The sequence below is a fragment of the Phycodurus eques genome, chromosome 2, assembly GCF_024500275.1.
Source record: "Phycodurus eques isolate BA_2022a chromosome 2, UOR_Pequ_1.1, whole genome shotgun sequence".
In the NCBI taxonomy this organism is placed as follows: domain Eukaryota; kingdom Metazoa; phylum Chordata; class Actinopteri; order Syngnathiformes; family Syngnathidae; genus Phycodurus; species Phycodurus eques.
Window position 1 is genome coordinate 18,640,370 of NC_084526.1, and position 22,353 is coordinate 18,662,722.

Here is a 22,353-nt window from a genome sequence, read left to right on the forward strand (position 1 = left end):
TGGGAAATAATTCCACCTAAAAAGCTTCAATAATTACTGTCCTCAGTTCCCAAACGTTTATTGAATGTTGTTATAAGAAAAGGTAACGTAACACAGTGGTAAACATGACCCTGTCCCAGCTTTTTGGGAACGTGTTGCAGTTAAGTTCATGATTATTTGCTTTAAACAATAAAGTTTATCAGTTTGAACATTAAATATCCTGTCTCTTTAGTGTATTCAATTAAATATAGGTCGAACATGATTTGCAAATCGTTGTATTCTGTTTTTATTTATGTTTAACACAACGTCCCAACTTCATTGGAATTGGGGTTGTGTGTGTGTGTGTGTGTATAGGCGGCACAGTGGACGACTGGTTAGAGCGTCAGCCTCACTGTTCTGAGGACTGGGGTTCAATCCCCGGCCCCGCCTGTATAGTTTGCATGTTCTCCCCGTGCCTGTGTGGGTTTTCTCCGGGCACTCCGGTTTCCTCCCACATCCCAAAAACATGCATTAATTGGAGACTCTAAATTGCCCATAGGTGTGAATGTGAGTGCGAATGGTTGTTTGTTTGTATGTGCCCTGCGATTGGCTGGCAACCAGTTCAGGGTGTACCCCGCCTCCTGCCCGATGATAGCTGGGATAGGCTCCAGCACGCCCGCAACCCTTGTGAGGAGAAGCGGCTCAGAAAATGGATGGATGTATATATACACACACACATACATAATGTAAACTGAGGACCGCCTGTAATACAAATACTAAACATTGCATATTGTATCATGGCCCTGATGCAACATTTAATCACAAACCGTGGTCTCGACTATCCTGTTCATTGAAACACAAGGAAAGTTTCATAAGCCGCTTACTACTTCTGCTAATACTGCTATTACTACTTTAGGAACATACCCAAAGCTGTCTCTTCTGTGCATTGTGCCTCACTGTCAAAGCAACCCTAGATTGCTACATTATATGATACAGATGAGACTGGGACCACAAGGTCTCCACGCCGGCATACAGCTTGACCCGGCTCGGCAGAGGAAGTCCGACAAGATGAACGCAGCAAGGATGGAGAATCTCTGGAGCCCCCTCCCGATTCTTGGCAGTTCAGTTGATTACCTTTTGGAGAGTTTTTTTTGTTTTGTTATTCGCATGTTGACATCACTGGGACTTTTTGAGTGGAATGAAGCTTATGACAGCAGAGGGCTCATAGCAGACAGTTCTTAGTGGAAGTGCTTTCTATTCTGCACTCAGGCAGCTCGAGGCTGGCATTTTGACAAATTGGACTTTAGCTCCCTGTGAACTGAAGGTGAACTGGTTCTGTTTTCTAAATGAAAATTTCAGTGTTTCTGCCACTGGATGGTTATTGTTTATTCGTGCTGATTTAGATGCCCTTAGAAGTTAATGGATGTCAAGTCGTGGTGGTAATACAATATCACAATATTTGGTCAATAATAATGGTAGTATGATGCTTCAGCAATCACGCAATAATTGGAAAGTATTGTGAAAAAAACATCAGATAGACCACAGTATCTATTAGAGATGGGCATTAATTAAAATTAGCTCCCCTAATACAGCAATTATGTGAGACTCATATCCATCCATCCATTTTCTTTACCGCTTATCCTTACTAGGGTCACGGGCTGCTGGAGCCTATCCCAGCTATCTTTGGGCGAGAGGCGGGGTACACCCTGAACCGGTCGCCAGTCAATTGCAGGCCAAGAATCATATTAAGTGTGATAAAGAAAATGTACAAGATTCTTGAAATTTTAAAATGTAATCAAATAATGTAAAATTGTAAATACAAATACATTTTTAATTGCATGGATGAATGATCTGAACTCCTGATTTCATTCCAGAATAATACTGCCCATATTGGATGTAGCTCAACTTCCCATAGCAACTGTCACAGCATCTCTGCAGGTTGCGGCCAAGTACTGCATCCATTTTTGCCTAAATAAAGCACACAATTAATCAGCAATCGATCAAGTTCTTATTGAGCAAATAGGTCAAATTCACCGTTGGCCAAAATTAAAAACTCGGACAAAGTCACAACCTTTATTGAAAATTGACTGCAATTGTTTTATAGCATTTGGTTCCATCCATAAGTGAGAGAAGGGGGAAAAAATAAAATAAAATAAAATATTTCACCGGTGCCATGTGAAGTTACTTTTTGTGCCAAAATGCTGAGTTCCAGTGCGTACCCTTCAAAATAAAAGGCTACAAGCTTAAAACAAGAGGTCAAGTTAAAACTTGCACATATAAACCATTTGATGTGATGAAACAGAATACAGGGGCAGCTATATAACATTGTTAAAATAACAATTTAAACTTTAACTTTTAGCTGAAACAATGAACATGAAGTCAATTGGGTTACTTCATGGGTGGGCAAACTACAGCCCGCGGGCCACATCCAGCCCGTTGATCATTTCAATCCGGCCTGCCAAAGATTGTCACAGAATCAACCAAATCATATCAAAATCATGACTGCATTCATTTGACTTTGTCCTGTAATGCCGAGTGGTTCCACCAGGTTGTCCTGTAATGCCCAGTGGCTCCACCAGGTAGGACAGTAGGTACAGTGATACATTGACTTGACTTTGGCTGTTCTCTTTTTACTCTGCTACTGCTCTGAACCCTTCTTCAACCATGAGTAGGCCAAAGAAAAAAGTCGACAGTCAATGCCGAGTGTTTAATATAGAATGGACTACTAAATACTTTTTCACTGAAGTCCGGTCAAAGGCTGTATGTCTAATTTGTGAAGAAACCATCGCGGTTTTGAGGAATATAACATCAGCCGTCACTTTTCTACCAAGCCTGGTGATTATGCTAACAGCCAATCAACGCAGGAACTGATGGCTACAGCTCAACGGTTAAAAATCAAGCTTGCAGGCTCAGCAAAACAGCTTTATCTGACAAAATGCCATCCAAGATTCAGTCACACAAGACGCTGAAACAGCGCCACGGGAGCTGCAAATGGAACTGATTGATCTCCAATGTGATATTGTTACAGCTGCGTCAAATATTATATATATATATATATATATATATATATATATATATATATAACAATATATTTGGACCCCAAAGAAAAGCAACAGAAGATGCATGTTTACAGACTTTATTCAACAAAGGGAGCACCCTTACGTGAAAAGACGACTATAAACAGAAAGTGACATGACAGAAGGTCAACGTGAAAACCATCTAGCGGACCGGTACTTAAATAAGGACGGTGAATGGGCAGCCACAGGAGGAAAACACTAAAGGAAACTAGGAGAACAAACTCTAACCTAAACAAGAACAGAAAAACACGGTAGTACTTACTAGAAAAATAGACAAAAATAGCTACTGGCAGGACGGAATGAACGTGGGAATGCACGAGAATGTAACAAAGCTGGCAAGGCAATGGCAAGAAGCGAAGTCCAATGCGTCTCCCATGCTTAAATACACTGCTGATGACAACTCACCAGCAGCTGCATCGCGGGAGACGCCTCCCACTGACCTGCACCCAGGGACTGCAACACAACAGAAAATTCCACACAGGAAACAAGCAAACAAAACAGGATATGACAGTTACTGTCTTAAAAGAGAAATTCAACTTTCAAAGTGGATAATTTCATGCTTCATTAAGTGCAGACAAATTTCCAAAAATCTAGAAGATGGCACAGAAGATGCTGGTGGTGTTTGGCTCTACATGTGTGTGTGTGAACAGATTTTTAGTGTGATGAACACCAACAAAACATCCTACAGATCCTAGCTGTGTGATGAACACCTCAGAGGTGTTCTGAGAATTGCCGCAACAAAACTAACACCAGACTTTGATGCACTGGCAAAAAAAGGTGATCAACAAAACTACACTGCTCCCATTAAAAGTAAATCTCAGTATTAACACTACAATGCCTTTTTTGTTGTTGTTGTTGTTGTTTATTTTTTATTTGTAAGCATCTGGTCCTGGCTTGGCCCGCCTTTCAAATTTTAAAAGTTAATGTGGCCCCTGAGCCAAGAAGTTTTCCCACACACATTGCCTTTTAGTTCATAGGCTTGATATTGATACAGGTTATCAAATGAGTGAGTCAAATGTTCATTTTAGTCTATGCTTTCAGGCTGCTGAGAAAATGCTTGTTCATAATTTGGACACCCTTTATTTAAACCATGCAAACGTTTTTGACCCAGCCCCATAAAAGAATCGGAATCGTGAATTGTTTGGAAACGGAATCGCTCAAATTCAAACGATGCCCAACCCTAGCACCAACACACGAGCAAACCATTCCAGGATTTGTAGTAGTAGCAGTGCATACACCGGCAGGCCAGCTCTAATACAAATATGCTATGGTCCCACGGACCTGAGTTCAACATATTAATTAAGCGATTAGTATTTAGGTTGTTGAAGAACTTCGGTTATGATTAGGGATAACCAGGATCCTTTATAATGGAGTGAAAGGTTATGTTTCCTCAGAATTGTCCCATAACTTCAAAGATTTCAATAATTTAAAGTTTTGTGAATTTATTTTCATTGAAACACATTATTTGTTGTTGTACTAATACAGTTCAATATGGCATAATATCAATATTTTGTCCCTTCTCTGAAGCTACATTGGTATCTTTCTGCTCATTTAATTGGAATACAAATCATGTTTTTAGATTTTCGGGGAAGTTTTACACCTGTGAAAAGGATGCAAAGTTGTCATGGTGTTGTAGGTTGTGAGCATGTCATGGACTCTCAGTTCTATAAATATTTAACTGTGTTTGAAAAGAGACTCAACTGTGCCTTCATTATTATCATAAATGCCTTATTTTGGCTTTCAAGCTAGTTATTGTCATGTCAAGGATTCCCTTAAATGGAACAGTCCTGTAAAAGTGATCCCAATTGGTTTTGGATGGTTATTTCATAAGATCGTTTTGAGCTTTTCAATCAGTTCAGAGACTGCAAGATTTCTTTCATTATTTTGCAAAATCACCTAGAAGCATCTTTGACACAATGTCCTTTAGTGTTTGTGTGGTCATTTGGAGCTTATGAATATACCCAAATCCCTCAGTGGCTTAACGCAACATTGCGCATATAAACAAGACCTAAGTGAACATTCCCATCTCCGAGAAGGCACATCAGCAAATTAGGCGTGTCATAAAGCTTTAATTCCAAAGGCAGAAGGATTACGCTGTTTGATGAGCAGATTTAAGGGTGCAGGCAAGGGGAACAAAAAAGAAATACTCCTGGGCGAGTGTAATCATCTTTGAAAATGCTTTTAAAACCATCTAGTCAGTTCCGTATATTTTCAGTGCACTTCAACCCAACATTTTGCAGTGAGATTAAGTGACTTTATTGCATATCATCTCGCTCTCCTGTGATTGCTGCTTGGTCTTTTTTTTTTTTTTTTTTTTATTTATTTATTTTTTTTTGCTTTGGATGCTATGGAGCCCCTAAAGGGACATGGGCATATGTTTCTCGTTAGAACGAGAAAGGCTGTCGTGAGGACGAGAAAGTAGTCCGTTGCAGGCATGTTTTAACTACATCTCGATTTGCATTTCTGTGTGAAAATGAAATAAAAATGAAAGAAAGTTTGCAGTCCTAATGAGAAATAAGTTGCCTTTTTTTTGCCCATAACTCATTAGGGGCTCCATAGAATGGCTTGCTGTTCTTCAAAGTGGACACTAATAGCTTCAGGAAATGGTACATTTCAATGCACTTAGAAGACAAGTGTATTGGCTCGCTCCTGAAACTCTTAAACAACTTCAGTCAGATCAACCAATGTTTCCTCTTCTCTCCTTCCTTGTAGACCTTTCACACACCCAGTCTGGGGGACGAGGAGTTTGAGATTCCTCCCATCACACCTCCACCAGAAATGGAGTCCGGCCTTGGCCTGTCTGACGGTGATTCTCCTTTCCATACCATGCCGGAGCCTCCGGCCCACCACAGGGGCTCCCTGATCCCTCAGTTTCCCCCTCAGAGCTTGGATCTGCCCTCCATCACCATCTCGCGCAACATGATGGAGCAGGAAGGGATGGGGATCAGCAACAGCCAACCGATGGTAAGTGTAATTGCCCTTCTACTTCCGTGCGTGGGTAAGAACAGCATTTAATCCACCAGAGTGCATCACTCTGAATAAAAAAATTTCGGACACACAAAGAAAACAACAATTTTTGACGCAAAACAGGGCGACAGTCGCGGAACAACCAGGGGTCTACCCCAGAGCAGCACCCCCTGAGGCGCCCCGACAACTGGCCACCCGGTGGAGGCCGCAGGGAGCCAATGCCACCCCGCTAGCCAACCCCCCCAAAGCCCCCCCCTCCAACCTGCAGGGCCCGCGATGCAGCCAGTCCCCACCCAGCTCGAGGGCTGGAGAGTGTCAAAGAGATATTAATAAATGCTAAATTTGAGACAGATAGCAGGTGACGATTGTCTGTCAAGTCCGTAAAACACGTCAACCGCCATTTTTGGAAATTAGTTGTTTATCTCGACCCCCCTGTCCCAGTGCCTGTTGTTGAAGTGAAATTCCTGGGATACTGGAAACTTTCCATGAGACATAATATATGGGAAATTGCATCAATTTTCTATACCGCTTGTCCTCATTAGGATCTTGGGTGAGCTGGAGCCTATCCCAGCTTACTTTGGGAGAGAGGTAACTCGACTGGTCCCCAACCCGTCGCAGCATATTTGAAAAGAAATAAACAAAATATTTATTAATGTAGTGTACCCTATGACATAATTGCTGTTTATGTTACTAGCAGGGGAAACAGTTGATTGAAGTCATATTCACAAATAAAGTAAGTGAAAGCCAATTAATTTTCATGATATAAGGTAAAAAATTGTCAGATTTCACAGGAGGTGTGAAAGGGGCTACTGCTATTGCCTCCAAGGGCAGAAAATTGCCAAGTCGACCTCAACTCGCCATTCCGTGTCGTTGCCATTCATACAGAACAATGACGATATTAAAAAGATGGGAAAATTATTCTTTGCCAGGCAGTGTGACAGAGGTTTCTGATCCTACTTGTTACAAAATAAATTTTTCATATTTGTTTTTATACAATCATCCAAATTGACCAATTCCAATTACTATACATTTCTAACTTTGTCCAACTTTGAATAAATTGCCCATTTGCAAAACTAGTCAGGAGAACAATGAAAATATTGTTTCATTAAATGACGTCTTCAGTGCACTTTTTTTTTTCATCAAGTCATTGTACCGTTCCGATAAACCCGCTGCTATTGCAACATACGTACTAATCTCTTGAGGCAAAACCCAGATTGTTAGAGGTGAACTCAAGCTATGTATGTTTTTCATACATCCTTTTCCTTGACATGAGATGCTCAATCGCAGAGTAACGGGCAGGCCTGTGAGATTGTTGTCTCATGTTGGAAAAAGGTGTTCTTAAATGCCACGGCGGGTAGAAGCACTGAGGAGGAAAAATGGAAATGTCAGCTGGATGACTGCTTGACTATTCGAAAAAAACGACAGATTCGTTTAGGGAAGTGGATGCAAAAGGATAAAAGCATGATTGGTCCAGATAATGATGATACTGAGGTGCCGCGAACCATTTTAATGTCTTTCCTAAGTATCAGAAATGAGTTGAAGGGAAGCCTGTAGAGGTATGCACACACATTTGTTGAATCTCATTACCATTACGTGTACAGTTGAACCTTTAATATCAATTTTCCCTTCGGAAAGTGAATTCATTTATTAAAGAAAAACTTTATTTAATTGTACAGGCAATTTTAAAAAGTAACTTGTTAACATTTGTAGTAGTCATACAAGTATAAGGACAAATTAACCACTGTATAATAAAACTAAAATACAAACAACTTAATGCTTTAGTTTAGCGAAATTTTACCAAGCAGCGATAAGGGTCATTTTTTGTTATCATCACACTTTTCCTTGTTGTTAGACTTCTGTGGTGACATCACAAAAAAAGACACTTCAAAAGCCAAACTACCTAATCCCTCAAATGCTGAAGTCCTCAAGATTTGCCAGTTTCAACTACAAGATTTGTTTGACTATCAAGGCATATTTTTTCCAGGTTCCATTGCATTTATTTACATTCCATAAGGGGAGAAGGGCGATAAACTCTAACAGCTCCTTTTCCCTGCCTCTTTGCTCCAGGACCCACAAGATAATTGCTGCTTTTTTAAAACATCCAGTACAGTAAGCGAGGGCCCCACAAGGCTTGTGCCTAAAGAATTTTCATTTCATGGTCAGTTAAGCTTGGTACATCTGGAGGAACCTTGACACAATTACATTCCAGACCATTCTCACAACTTGCTGGAGAATTAGATTTTGATTCCCCAGCATTTATTCCTCCTTTGAGACCATTTGCATGGCTCATGTGTCTGATTGGACTCTTATTTCAAAGCTGAGAAAGTAGGTTGCTGCTCGTTATCGGTCATCACACATTCTTTTGCAGGAAAATGAATTGGCGAGGGTCCTCCTTTTTCTCCTGAAATGGGATTGATTCCCCAAAAGTCTTTCCACAATAGGTATCGTCACTCCTTTCACCTGTTTTTTTTTTTTTTTAAATCTCCAAGAGGAAACTTTTTAAATGAGATAAGCGCTGGTCTCAGTTTGCAGACATTGATGTACGAGGGCCTGAGAGGGGTGTTTTGTCATTCTTGTCAGCACGCTGATAAAGGAATGACAAGCTTATGTACATGATTACAAGATCATGTCTTTGTTATGGCTGTAGGGACCAACAAACAAATAGCACAATATTGTAATTACATTTTTCATTTGTCTTCTTTGCTTCCTGCTCAGTTATGTCCAGAAATCCTGCAAAATTGCACAATCAGAGCTATAACACGATATGTCATTTATCCACGTGCCCTTCACACAGAATACAGCAAAGGTGGTATATTACTGCAATAGTGTGCGCTTTCACGAAGCGACATGGCGTCCCGCAATTAGATAATTAGATGACATTATCACCAGTTTCTGGTGGGACGTATGAAATACCTGAAAGCAAAAACTACTTTCGACGCGTCGTTTATGAATTAACACAGAAGTAGGTACGCTGTCGTCATGCTGAACTTTTGCAAAATGAGTGCTAAAGAGCCACGATGGTCCTAAGAAAAGAGAAACTGCTAAAGATAGTGTTAGGGAAGCACTTGTCATAGATGAACGGAAAGATCTGTGTTGTGCTTCTTCTCGCATTGTGTAACCCGCCTTTGGCTCTGTGCGTCACGCAATGCAAGTAAGGTAGGCTACTGTATCATTGTTGCGATGCTAGTGAGGATAAGCAGTTCAGAAAATGGATGGATGGATGTACCGGATTACAATAGATTTTTTTTAAATCCTAACCCTGTCTGTGGGTTGTGTGTGATAGAGTGAGTGACATCCTGGTCAGTCCTGCCGTATGCTAAGTGAAACTAAGCTAATAGTTATCAGGTGACTTTCGGCTGTGATTGATACAAGAGTGTAAATAACAAGACACGTCTTCACAAAAGACATCATAAAAATCTATTGTGTAAAAATACTGAACATAACAATGTGGCGGAAAGGTAGGGTAATTGAATACTTTAAATTGCCCGTAGGTGTGAATGTGAGTGCGAATGGTTGTTTGTATGTATGTGCCCTGCGATTGGCTGGCGACCGGTTCAGGGTGTACCCCGCCTCTCGTCCGAAGTTGATTGGGATGGGCTACAGCGCGTCCGCGACCCTGGTGAGGACAGGTGGAACGGAAGATGAATGAATGAACAATGTGGCACCATTGCAGTAAAGCATTGTTGTATATGTATAAGTATATGCTTCTATTGTATACACGTGGTATTCACAGTATGTTTTCATTGGAGGAAGCTCATTGTAGAGGTCAAAAGACAGGAGCCCTAGTTGCTTTCACAGAGTGTCACCTGATTCAAGTAAGCTAACCAACAGCAAATACTGCTCAATACTTGGAATGAGATGCGGCTGTTGGATAAGTACAACGTATGAAGTGGCGCATAACTCCAGAATCCAATTCTGACTTCTCTCTTCCCAGTTTTGTAAGTGATTTTTCAGTGGTCACTGTTGCCTGTTACTGTAAAAACCCTATGAAATGTCTAACAATGTAGGTTATCTGGGGTTCCCATGGCAATTACATTTTATCCTCCTCATTATAATCCTGTCTACCATCTACATCTATATATATTTTATCTATTTTTATAGTTTTTAAAATATATTTTTATTGTGTAATTACTCATTTGTTATGTAATTACATATTTGTCTTTTTATTTTATATTACCAGTACTTACTTATTTATTTTAGCTTTTTATACTTGTTTAAATATAAAAAAAATATATTTATGTATGCCAATATAATATATACTATATATACAGTGTGTGTATGTATATATACATATATACCGCATTTTCACGACCAGGGCGCACCGTATTAAAAGGCGCGGTCTCAGTTACGGGGTCTATTTCTGTATTTAACACATACACAAGTATAAGGTACAATGTGAAAGGGGCTTCTGATACACCGTATTATTGGGCGCAGGCATGGTAAAACATACGCTAGCTTAAAACATACGGTAGCATGCATGCACGCTAAAACAATGTTTTTAAAAAGGCAGTGGGAGCAAAACTGACTTCGGTTGTACTTTATTGAAGTATTTAACAATGTACTCACGTTATTTTTTTATCAATCCTCATCCACAAATTCATCAAAGTCCTCATCTTCTGTATCCGAAATGAACAGCTGGGCAAGTTCTCAATCAAACACGCCTGGTCCGAGTCAGTCTCATTGCTGTGCGAAAGCTTGAACAAGCATCCACAATCCATTCCCAAATTGTGGCATAACCCGCCCGGCGCTGCCTCCTAGTCTTAGTACAGCTGTGTTTGACATCTGTCATCCATGGCTCCCACGCCGCTCACTTAACTTTGAACGCCCTGTTTACACGGATGTCCAGTGGTTCGTCAAGCCTCCTGGAATGATGGCAAGCCCCGAATTATTGCACTCAGTCGAATGGTGACTAGAGATGCTTCTCCCAGCTGTTCTTTGCTCATTAATCCATTGCTCGAGTTGGTCTTCCAATTCGGGCCACCTCGTCTTGTTTCCGCGTTTTGTTTTTCCTTTTTTTCCGCGGACACTCAGCTTCGTCTTCTTGACTTGGCGAAACTCGTTTACCTGCTTCCTCCACTTGCGAACCATGGATTCGTTGACCTTGAATTCTCTCGCGGCTGCTCGATTCCCATGTTCCTCCGCTTAACTGATAGCTTGCAGTTTAAACTGTGCTTCGTAAGCTTGTCGCTTCATAGGTGACATTTTTGGAGGTCTTTAGCCACACCGATGTTTTTTTGCACAATGCAAATGCTCCCAGTCAGTCAAGCGGTAAAAAAATATTAAAAAAAACCCCGGCGCAGGGGCATGGCTTTAGCGTCCTCCTTCACGCACCCTCCCCTGTCCTCTGCCACGTCCGCTTTTCCTCTGTGTAAGCAGCGTGTCGGCAGTAAATGCTTAAAAAAAAAAGTCAAGCTCATCACACAACAACATTTATAGATGTTGGAAATCGGTGCACACATAAGGCGCGCCGCATTATAAGGCGGCCCGTCCATTTTGGAGAAAATGTAAGACTTTTAAGTGTGCCTTATGGTCGTGAAAATACGGTGTGTGTGTGTGTGTGTGTGTGTGTGTGTGTATATATATATATATATATATATATATATATATATATATAGAAGAGAGAGAGAGAGAGAGAGAGAGAGAGAGAGAGAGAGAGAGAGAGAGAGAGAGAGAGAGAGAGAGATTTTTTCAATGTGCTGTAATTTCCAAATGTTAAAAATTGCATGAACTTGAACCAACCCAATATGGTTCCTTGCTTTAAAATGACTACAATGAAAGTTGTCAGTAATGCCAAAATTTTTTCAACGTGTTGTTTGCGATTTGATGCCATGTGGACACTATAATAGTGTCACTATTCACCAGTCAACCATGAGCTTTGTAACAGAAAGCATCACATCAGCCTACCATGAAGATTTGACATGGCCTGTACATCAATTTAAAAGAGTGGATTTTTGTTTCCTTTTCTTTGGTTCCCTTGACAGAGAGCTTGAGTGAAACGTGGGCTCAGTCAGAAATTATAGATATTCATACGGCTGTGCAATACTTGTAATGAATGAATCTCGGCCTGACCTTCTGTGTGATTTACCACAGAATCACAATAAAATGTTTAAATGCGTATAATGCATCTGGAAGATTAGGGGGAGTGGATAGTTGGCAGATATAATTCTTAGAAATTACGTTCATACACAACAGCAATACAGAAAATAGGTTGAAAATGATTACTCTTATGGGCAGCCTGGAGGGGCTCTTCTAATACTCCTTCTGAAGGCATAAAGTCACCAGGTCAACTTTGTTCTCCTTGTCCATGTTGTGGCAAGCAACATTGGAAAAGGATGAGGAGATTTGAGCGCAACACAAGAAGATGATTTGTTCCCTCTGGTTGAGTCCATCTGGTATAAGGTACAATGTGAAAGGGGCTTCTGATACTACCGAAGAATGTGGATAATTGCTGGGTTGACTTTGTCCCCCCCGCCCCCATTTTGTTTTGTTGATGTTCATACAGAAACAAATGTCAAGCCCCTTTCACACTGACTGTAAAAGAAAGGGGTTTGATAGTACTAAAAGAGGTGAAAAATTCATCATCATGGTGACACAGGAAAAAGCCTGGAAAATGCCTTGCTTTTTACCGGTAATGTGAAAGGGGCTTTTGATACTAACTCAAAGGGAGAAAAACACCGGGTTGACCTTGCTCCCCACATTGCAATGCGTTTCAGGGTTGATTACACAAAACAGGATCACAGAAAAAAGGCTAAAAATTACAGCTTTTACAGGCAGTGTAAAAGGGGCTTCTGGCACTTCTTCAGAAGGCATAAAACTGCCATCTTATCTTTGTTTCCCCCATTCAATTTTTGTGACATTTGTACATTACCACAATATAGGTAAAAGATTAAATGTCAGCATTCACAGTCAGTGTAAAAAGGTTTCTGATACTACCTCAGAAGTTGGAAAATTGCCGGGTCGAATTCGTTTCCCTATTTTGTGTCGGGTCATGACACAGTGAATAAATTCTGCTGCCTGGAGTAGTATCAGATTTTAATGGCATTTTTTACAGGCAATCTGAAAGGGGCTTCTGATATTACCTCCAAAGGCAGGAAAATCCAGGGTTGACTGTTCCGCCCATTCCATTTTGGTGTATACAGAAGAAATTGGAAAAAAGTGGAAAGTTCCAGCTTTTACAGACAGTGTGAAAGGGGCTTTAGATATTTGCGGGCTTACTTTGTCCCAACTTTTCGTTTTAGTGCCGTTTATGCAAATGAGAAAAGTGATACGGAAAAGTGGCTTCTGTTACTTCTTTCACTTCATTCCCCTAGTCAGTGTCGGTGCCGTTTATAGCTATTCAGGCAATAATAATTTATTATGTTTGATTCTTACGTCATATTTTTTCATAAGTGTAGTATGGCTCTTGGAGGACTTACAGTAAATGACCCCAGCCCTGCATTGTAGCCTTTACCACTATTCACTATTGCATTTTTCTCATTTGGCTGTACATCAATTTAAAAGAGTGGATTTAAAGAGTGGATCTAAAGCACAGTTGCTGAAAATGGAAGGGGAGGGGACGTGTGTGTGTGTGTGTGTGTGTGTGTGTGTGTGTGTGTGTGTGTGTGTGTGTGTAAAAATAAAAATTATGTTGCCATTTAGAAGCCAAGTAAAGGAATATGTGCAGAGCCCTGATAAACTATCTTTAATAGGACTGACCTTTCATGCTGGCGAAAGTTACTGGGGGATTCATCCACCCATAATTACCATATAGATGATTTCTAGCCCTCTGCCGCCAAAGAACATTTCCAAGAGCTCTGCCCATTGATTGAATGGAAATTGAACTTGTTAACATTCTTTTCAGTGCTCTTACAGCTTAGTGCATGTGGCCACTGTTCATAAAGTCTCCACCAATTCTGATTTTCTTTTTTATTTTTGTGATACCTTTGTTGGAAGCATATCTATCGCACGAGTGTCATCCAAGCCCAGAAAAAAATTGATTTCATTTTATTGCTTTCATTCGGCAACAGAAATGCACCAAATAAGTCATTTTTACCCCTTCATTTCATTAATGTGTGGAATATTACAAATTGAATTAACATGTATTGATTTGAGACATTGCCGCTTGTTTGGCTGCTGAAAGCTGGAGATAAGGACTTATTTGCAGATTTACAATGGCTATCAAAACATCTTGTTGGGACTTCTAACAATCCCACAATCAAAATGCAAACGAGAGGCGACGGGCCACATAAACCGGCAGCGTTCCATTTAAGCGCACTCGAGGCGACTGCTAGCCTAGATGATTTGTTAGCTGTTATCGTTACATGTTGATAGCAAACACCCTGCATTCATTGTTTTTGCTACCATCTGCGGGCAAGTAACACACATGCAATGCAGTAAGTACATCTTTTCCAATTTGTTGTAATTTCAAGACCTTTTTTTTCCCCAATAGAAATCCATTGTAATAGAATTGATCTGCTCCAGAGCCCTGCTATTGGCTGGCGGCCAGGCCAGGGTGTACCCCGCCTCTCGCCCCAAGTCAGCGGAGATAGGCTCTGGCTTATCCATGACCCTATTGAAGATAGGCAGCATAAAAAGTGGATGCTCCAGAGCCAAACTGATGCCATCATGAATGCCTTAAAATGCCCCTTCCACATACTTTAATCACACTGTAACTTAAACAGACTTTTTAAACGTCCTGTCAATGTATTTGAACAAAAGAAAAGACATTGCAAGCATGAGAAAAAAATTCCAAGCATGAAAATTTATAGAAAATATTGAATAAATACTAAAAACATTTTAAAATACCCCTGCCACACGCTGTAATCAAATTGAAACATATTCAAACACACTTTTAAAAAAATATTCTAAACTATTTCAACACAAGAAAAATGCAATTACAAATACATTATTTTTTTATTAATAGTTTAGAATAGAAAAAAATATCTCAACGTAAAAACCCATTAAAATACAGTACGATCGCTATAAACTAACAATTTTTGACATATAGTAAAAATGTATGCGATAGAATATTAGATAAGATGTGCATAAGCTGTAATTAAATAGTATAATTCAGGACGTTTTTTTTTTTCTCTGTTTTTTTTTTCCCGTAATGCCATGACAGAAGGGTACAAGTGATGGCAACAAGGTGTGATGATAATCATGGAACACAAAAAGGACCATACTGCAACATACATGGTAAAGTTCACGTCCTACGCAAGTGATGAATTCGTACGTAGGACGGATCCAACTAACCTATGCTAAGGTCATAGGAAAGTCATAATTACAGTTCTGTAATGCGGCTCAGTGATCTACCATTTACATTATAAAGAGTCCTGTTTTTATTTATTTATTTATTTATTTTTTAAATCGGTTAATTAAAATGTATGTATTTATGTTTTATTCATTTCCATTAAATAAATGGTTAATTCATTTATTGTAAATATAAAAAAAATGTCAATTAGACAATTTTACATATACATCAAACTTTTTTATTAAATACAATCAATCATCAAACAATCGGCTAAGTAATTAATAATAATTAAATTAATAGTACAGTTTACAATTTAAAACGAGTGAATTTTGATTTTATAAGTAAAATTAAGTATTTTATATAAATATTGTAACTGTTTTCTCAACTTCATCTACAAATAACCTGGTCCATTTAAAAAAAAAAAAAAATGTGGCCCTTGAGGACAAAAGTTTGCCGATTCCAGTTTAAGGGCGTTTGACTTTAGAGGTTCCACTGTATTGGTTAGCGTTTAAAAAAAACAATCCTCAATGTTTAAGGAGCATTTTGAGGTAATCAGCATATTCCAAACAAACAGTGCAACGGCTCATTGCCCAGCCTGCATCACTGCCATACAGATGGCCGCGACTAATGAGCTCAGCATGTGTGTTTTTACGGCACAAACGGCAACCCATCATGTTTTCAGTAAAGTAAGCACTTGGAAGCGAGGTGTACATGCAAGTATGCTCTCAAGCTTGCGTGTGTATTTTTTATTTGGGAGAAAACTTTTTTTTTTCCACAGCATTTTCCTGTCATATATAAATAGACACTTTCCACCTTCCTTCACTCCACAGATTGTAGTCATGATAAGAAAGAAGTGACATGTCTGTGTCCTTAAAAGGTGTTACAATATTCCTGCACGATGGGTGAGTTCAATAAAGCCCTCATGTGTTGCTTTATGATGTGTTGATTTAGGCAGAGATTGAGTTTGTGCTGCTGAATACCAGATGGACTCAGCCAAAGGGAACAAATCATCTTCTTGTGTTGCGCTCAAATTTCCTCTTCTGTTCCACATGTCAGCTCTCTGATCAAGCAGCCCTTTGGGAAGGCTGCTGTTTTCAACTTAGCTGCAATCAATGCTAACCTGTGCAAACATGTACCTTGCACAAGGCACTTCAAGAATTTGTTGTCCCTTCTCAAAGAATTGTTCAAAACCCAGTCGTTCCGTCTCAAAGACTCTTTCAAGAATCTGTAGTTCCTTCTCAAAACCCAGTTCCATTTCAAAGATCAAAGACTTTCAAGAGCCTGTTGTTCCTTCTCAATGGCTCTTTCAAGACCCAGTTCAGGCTAAAGACTTTCAAGAACCTGTTGTTGCTTTTTAAAGGCTCTTTCAAAACCCAGTTATTCCTTCGGATAAACATTTCCAATAGTGAGATTTTCCTACCCGCTCTCTCCATCTCAAAGACTCTTTCAAAAATCAGTTGTTCCTTCTCCAAGGCTTCCAAGAAACACACGGTTCTTTGCAAAGATTATTTCAAGAAGGCTCATTCAAGAACAGTTGTTCCTTCTCATAGACTATTTCAGGAACCTCTTTTCTTTCTCCAAGTCTTTCAAGACTTTCCTTCTTTTTGATTACTGTGATTGGTAATGAATATATCAGTGTGGAGAGAATGGCTTTCAATTGTCATTAATTGCACTATGTTGTTAGAGGTATAAACAGTCGTCATCATTTTGTACATGTTATGAAGAAGCACATTGAGGAAATAGACTTGAGTCTCCTTAATAATGTACTAAACAGCTTTGTTACAGATTTTAATACAAAAATACTTCACGTAAGAAGCGTGTCTGATCTGTCACTGGCTTGAGTCATAATAATTCATCATGGTATAATAACCAAGCACATTGTGACACTTGACCTATCACATAAAAATCCACAATCCATTTCCTCACTTGAACGGAGATGCGGACTATTGAGCTGGCATGCACGGCAACATCCAAATTAACACGAAAGCGGAGGATCGATACTGCATTACCCTATTAACTATGCCTCGCTTTCCTTTGGTGTCACGCTCACAGAATGTTGGACCAGCCCATCTCCGCCACTACGCGGCTAACCCAGCCATGCTGATGAAGTCCATCGCCAATATGAGCGGCCCCAACGGGATGATCTCGCGGAATCAGCTGACCACCATCAACCAGTCACATCTCAACACGCAACTGAACCTGAACATGGGCGGACACAGCATTGTCCACACTTCGCCATCGCCACCGGCCAGCAAGTCCGCTACACCGTCACCCTCCAGCTCCATCAACGAAGATGACCAAGACGACAGCAACAGGGTGAGGAAGTAGTCAGATGTCTGCTAAAAAGCTTAAATTGTAGACATTTCTGTAAATATGTATATGTATCTGAGCAAGATCCATCATCCATAATTGCAGGTGGTCGGCGAAAAGCGACCGGCACCCATCGATCCCACTAAAAAGCCCAAGACGCCCAAAAAGAAAAAGAAGAAGGATCCCAACGAGCCTCAGAAGCCGGTGTCGGCTTACGCTCTATTTTTCCGAGACACGCAGGCCGCCATCAAGGGTCAGAACCCCAACGCCACCTTTGGCGAAGTATCCAAGATCGTAGCGTCCATGTGGGACGGTCTTGGGGAGGAGCAAAAACAGGTACATCCAGCAGATTATGACTAATGACTGTTGTCATTGACAGAGAAAGCAATGCTCTTCATTAGTATTTCTGTCCTATAGTATGTAAACTCCAACGTTAAAATCATTTTTAGGGTTTGTCAGTCTCCCTTCTGTACTTGGCTGATCAGTACTCTATAGATCCTGTTGTTTCTTTCTCAAAGGTTGTTTGTGGTTTGTTGCCACTAAAAAAGTCTCTTGGGAATGAAATGTTTCTTTTAAAAAAAAAAAAGTTCCTTTCAAAGACTTAAAGACATTAATTTGGTCCCCCTGAAAGAACCCATTGTTCCTTCCAAAAGATCTTTGAAGAACCAGTTGTTCCTTATGAGATATTTGAAGAACCAAATTTTCCCTATCAAGTCTCATTCAGGAACCAGCCTTCTCAAGGACTGTTCCTTCTTTAAATAACATTTTTTTTTCTTTTTGAAGACGCATTCAAGAACCAGTTGTTCCGTTAATGGTTCATGCATGGCGGTATGCGTATATGAACTACATACATTTGTAACATAGAAGTGTGTTTAGCGCCAGAAGAAAGAGCTTTTTGAGGAGATGGTACGGGTTGTCCATTCTGGGACTCTTAACAATGACTGTACTGCTTGGTGGAAATGAACTTTTGGCATCCCTCTAATATGATGTCCAAATCTGTTCGCTGATTGATCTCTGTTGTTGTGTCATTGCAGGTGTACAAAAGCAAAACAGAAGCTGCCAAGAAGGAGTACTTGAAGGCCCTGGCAGCATATCGCGCTAGTCTGGTCTCCAAGGTGAGATATTTCTTTCTTTACCCTAAAAAAATGCTGCACTGTGACACCTCAATTGTTTGATTAGTACTTGTTTTTCTTGGGTTCAGGCGGCGGCGGAATCCGCAGAGGCGCAGACGATCCGGTCTGTGCAGCAGACCCTGGCCTCCACCAGCCTCTCTCCGGGCCTGGTAATGCCTTCGCCTCTCAATCAGCACCCCTCCATGCCTTCGGCCTCACAGGCCCTCCAGCAAGCCCTACCCCGAGCCATCGCCCCCAAACCCCTACAGATGAGACTAGGAGGCAGTCCAATCGTCACCTCAGTCACTGTTTCCCACCAGAACATGTCCCCGGGGATGCCCCAAATGCTCGGCCAGATGGGCTCCGCCGTGACCATGCCGCATCCTGCACCCGTGTCCCAGATGAGCCCGCCCATGCAACATCAGCAGCAGCATACCATGCAGCAGCAAATGCAGCAGCACCTCCAGCACCACCAGATGCAGCAGCAGCAGATGCACCACCAACAGATCCAGCAGCAGATGCAGCATCAGCACTTCCAGCACCACCTCCAGCAGCAGCTCCAACAGCACCACATCCACCACCAACAACAACAACAGCAGCAGCAGCAGCACTTGCAAATGCAGCACATGCAAATGCAGCAGCAAATGCATCAGCAGCAAATCCAACATCTCCAACAACACCAGTCCCAGTGTTCCCCACCGCAGCACTCGCCCGGTACGCCCCTTTCTGTGGGCTCTGCGTCACTCGGCAGCCCCCAGCCGGCCCCCCAGCAGCAGAACCCTCCACCGCCGCAACACCCCTCTCAGATCCAGACCCACGCCCAGGTCCTTTCCCAAGTCAGTATTTTCTGAGCCAAAATCCTCCAAGGACATTAGAATAAAAACATCAGTCCTTGTTGCTTTTCAGCGTTGCACTTAACAAGTGTGTCACGTTTTAGAATGTTATACCAAGAAGAACTGATGTCCATTGGTATAGGCAGATATGCACTTGCATGTAAACGTGAGGCCAATGGGGGAGAGGGGTTAATCGGGTGTTGTCCAAGGGCATTTACAGATACTCCCTAACTTACAAACAAGTTACGTTCAAGTTCATAAATTGTAATTTTGCCATTTTTCAATTGTTGCCATGTATTCCTTAGCTTACCTTGTTTATTGAAAACAAAGTCAATACAATCTCAGGAGTGTGTGGTTCTTAATACTACAACACATTTTGATATCAAATACAATACCTTGACTTACGAGTTGAAGTTGTTCAATGACTCAGCTCGTAACTCAGTTTAATCATGTCTCCGATTGTGAGTCGCAGGATGCTGGGCAGATGCGACATTCACGTATCTTGTTCGTACTTCAAATTTTGTCGCGCAACACTGAGCAAAATAATTGACTGAGCGATGACTCAAAGTTTGGACAACTCGTAGATTGATGGACTCGTAAGTCAAGGTACCACACCATGCACTGTTATAAAATCGTCTTACCTTTGATGTGACTACTGGGGGAGAGTGTCGGCAACTTCATACTCTTTGTCATCCAGCGTTTAGTCAGTCAGGGTTTCTTCAGTGTGGGTTTCTTTAACAGCCGAGGCTTTTTTTGAGGTCGACAGCACTATACTGAAGAAATTATCCAAGGCAGTTTGCACCATTTTTCTCTTTTTCCCGTCGTAAATACATCAGTTGTTACAGTCATGAACACTAGTTGAAACCTTTGAGAATCTTTCAGTGTTGGAGTCCTGAAGCGCAAACGTACGGAGATAAGTCTGTGAGACAAATATCATTCTTATCTCAAACTTCTTGGATGGAACACGTTCCTCTTCTTCATGCTCTTCATTTAATTGCATCTTTTACAGTAGATCTGGGTGCTGCTCAGCATGGGTTGCGGCAAAACGTGGTACACTTAAGGTACGCAACTCAAAATTTAGACTTGCAGTATATAGTAGTGTGTTTGTGTATACATATATATATATATATATATATATATATAAAATTTTTAACTAACACAGAAGTTTTTGGATGTCCGTAATGTATATTAAGTTTGATGTTCGTAAGTAAGGGAGTGTCTGTACTCGTTTGTTTGTGACATCTTAAATTTGTCAACGGGTACGCCAGCGTCTGTCACTGTTTTTATTTAACTCTGAAGCTTTATTTATGAGGACCAGAGGTGACAACAAAGGGTCAAATGGCTCATTCCGATTGGACTGGTCCAGGTTGGGGGAGGACATTTTAAGACCGAAAAGATCATTTTTGTGTCACCATGTTGTCCAAGTGTAGCTGTTATCTGCTGTAAGTGTTTTTGTAGAGGCGGGGCTGGTAGTGCCCCACCACACCCTCAAAATGTTATTACTTTTAACATCAGTTGTTTAAACAGTTAAATTATGTTTTTGTTTTATTGGCTAACAAAAAAGGGGATATTTTATGATCCATCTCTAAACGTGGACACTTTCGAGGTGAGTGATGTATTTTTGCTGTGAAAAAACAAATAAATGAATAATAAAAATAAAGCAGAGCCAGTCTGCTGTTGCACTGCCAAAGCCAACTGAAAATCAATTAAAGATTTATAAAAGGCATTGGAAGTATTTTTGCCAGCTGTACAGTCGACCCTAAAGTAAGTTACAAACACACAAAAAAAGAAAATGTTGTACATTTTTCATATCAGTTGTAAAGTTTTAATATGTGAGGCTTTAATGAAAACATTGTTCAAATGGCCTGTGGATTGCTATATCATATAATGCATTTTCTGCTCTTTTTCTACTTTTTTTTATGAGTTACAATAGCAGCAGTCAGTTTTTCTTTGTACCTTCGCTTTGCCATTCAAGTAGACGAGTCATCAAAGCATCCAGAGACATTCCATCACATCTAATATGACAGTAGCCATAATTTTTTGTATGAAGTATTATATATTTCTGTGTGTTCAAAAATTAAACTATCAATCGCAAATATTTATTTGAAGGGATCCCTTTTGTTTCAGGAGCTATTATACCTTTGATCTTATTGTTAGCTACTGAAAATAAACACTGATGAAATGAATGAAACCCAAATGTGTTTGTTTGACCCATTTTCAAATGTTTGCGATAAATGGCCAAACAACAGTTTATTCATGTTTTCAGTTGAAAACCTTCTTGAAGACATCAATCATATTGCAAAGTACTCGGTACTACTTCTCTACCTTGCTTTTAAGTCATGGTTCGGTCCATATTGGGTACAGTAAGGGAACTAAATAAACACAAAAATGCATACAGTATATTTTATTTAATAACAATATTGAACAATATAGAGAATGAACTTTTCTTTTCAGGAAAGTGTCATCTTTTTGGGGAAATGAAAAGTGCAGACAAGTGCAGAGCATGTCACCAGCTATCATGTCCCTCACCTGAGGCTGAGCTCCACTGTGTTGGTGAACGACATCAACATGACATTAGAGAGCGAGGCAGTTGCACTTCCATTCCCTTACTTAATATATGTTCTGTGGGGGAGCTCAGTCTGAACCATACAGAAAAATCGGACTAAGAATAAATCTGCCGTTAAACGGCTGCAATGTTTACTTTATAACAACAGTTTATCTTAGACGGAAGCAAAAACTTTCTAAATGTTTTGGTCTCCCACTAAATACTGTTGTCATGTAATAGCAGAAAAAAACTGCATTTTATCTCTGTATTCACCAGGGATTTGGAGGGGGAGTTTGTTTGAAAAATTCCATGCGTGCCAGGC

At 40.4% G+C, this 22,353-nt stretch overlaps 1 protein-coding gene across 1 annotated transcript in view; it reads left to right on the top strand.

Annotated features, from left to right (window-relative positions):
- The window catches only part of tox3 (TOX high mobility group box family member 3), a 93,367-nt gene extending 73,783 nt beyond the window's left edge, over window positions 1-19,584 (top strand). Inside the window, exons 3-7 of the mRNA XM_061701883.1 lie at window positions 5,748-5,999; window positions 17,284-17,547; window positions 17,647-17,877; window positions 18,576-18,656; window positions 18,743-19,584. Coding sequence (XP_061557867.1) covers window positions 5,748-5,999; window positions 17,284-17,547; window positions 17,647-17,877; window positions 18,576-18,656; window positions 18,743-19,504 — 1,590 coding nt within the window. The 3' untranslated portion in view covers window positions 19,505-19,584. The remainder of the gene's footprint in view (window positions 1-5,747; window positions 6,000-17,283; window positions 17,548-17,646; window positions 17,878-18,575; window positions 18,657-18,742) is intronic.
- The last annotated feature ends 2,769 nt before the right edge of the window (window positions 19,585-22,353 follow it).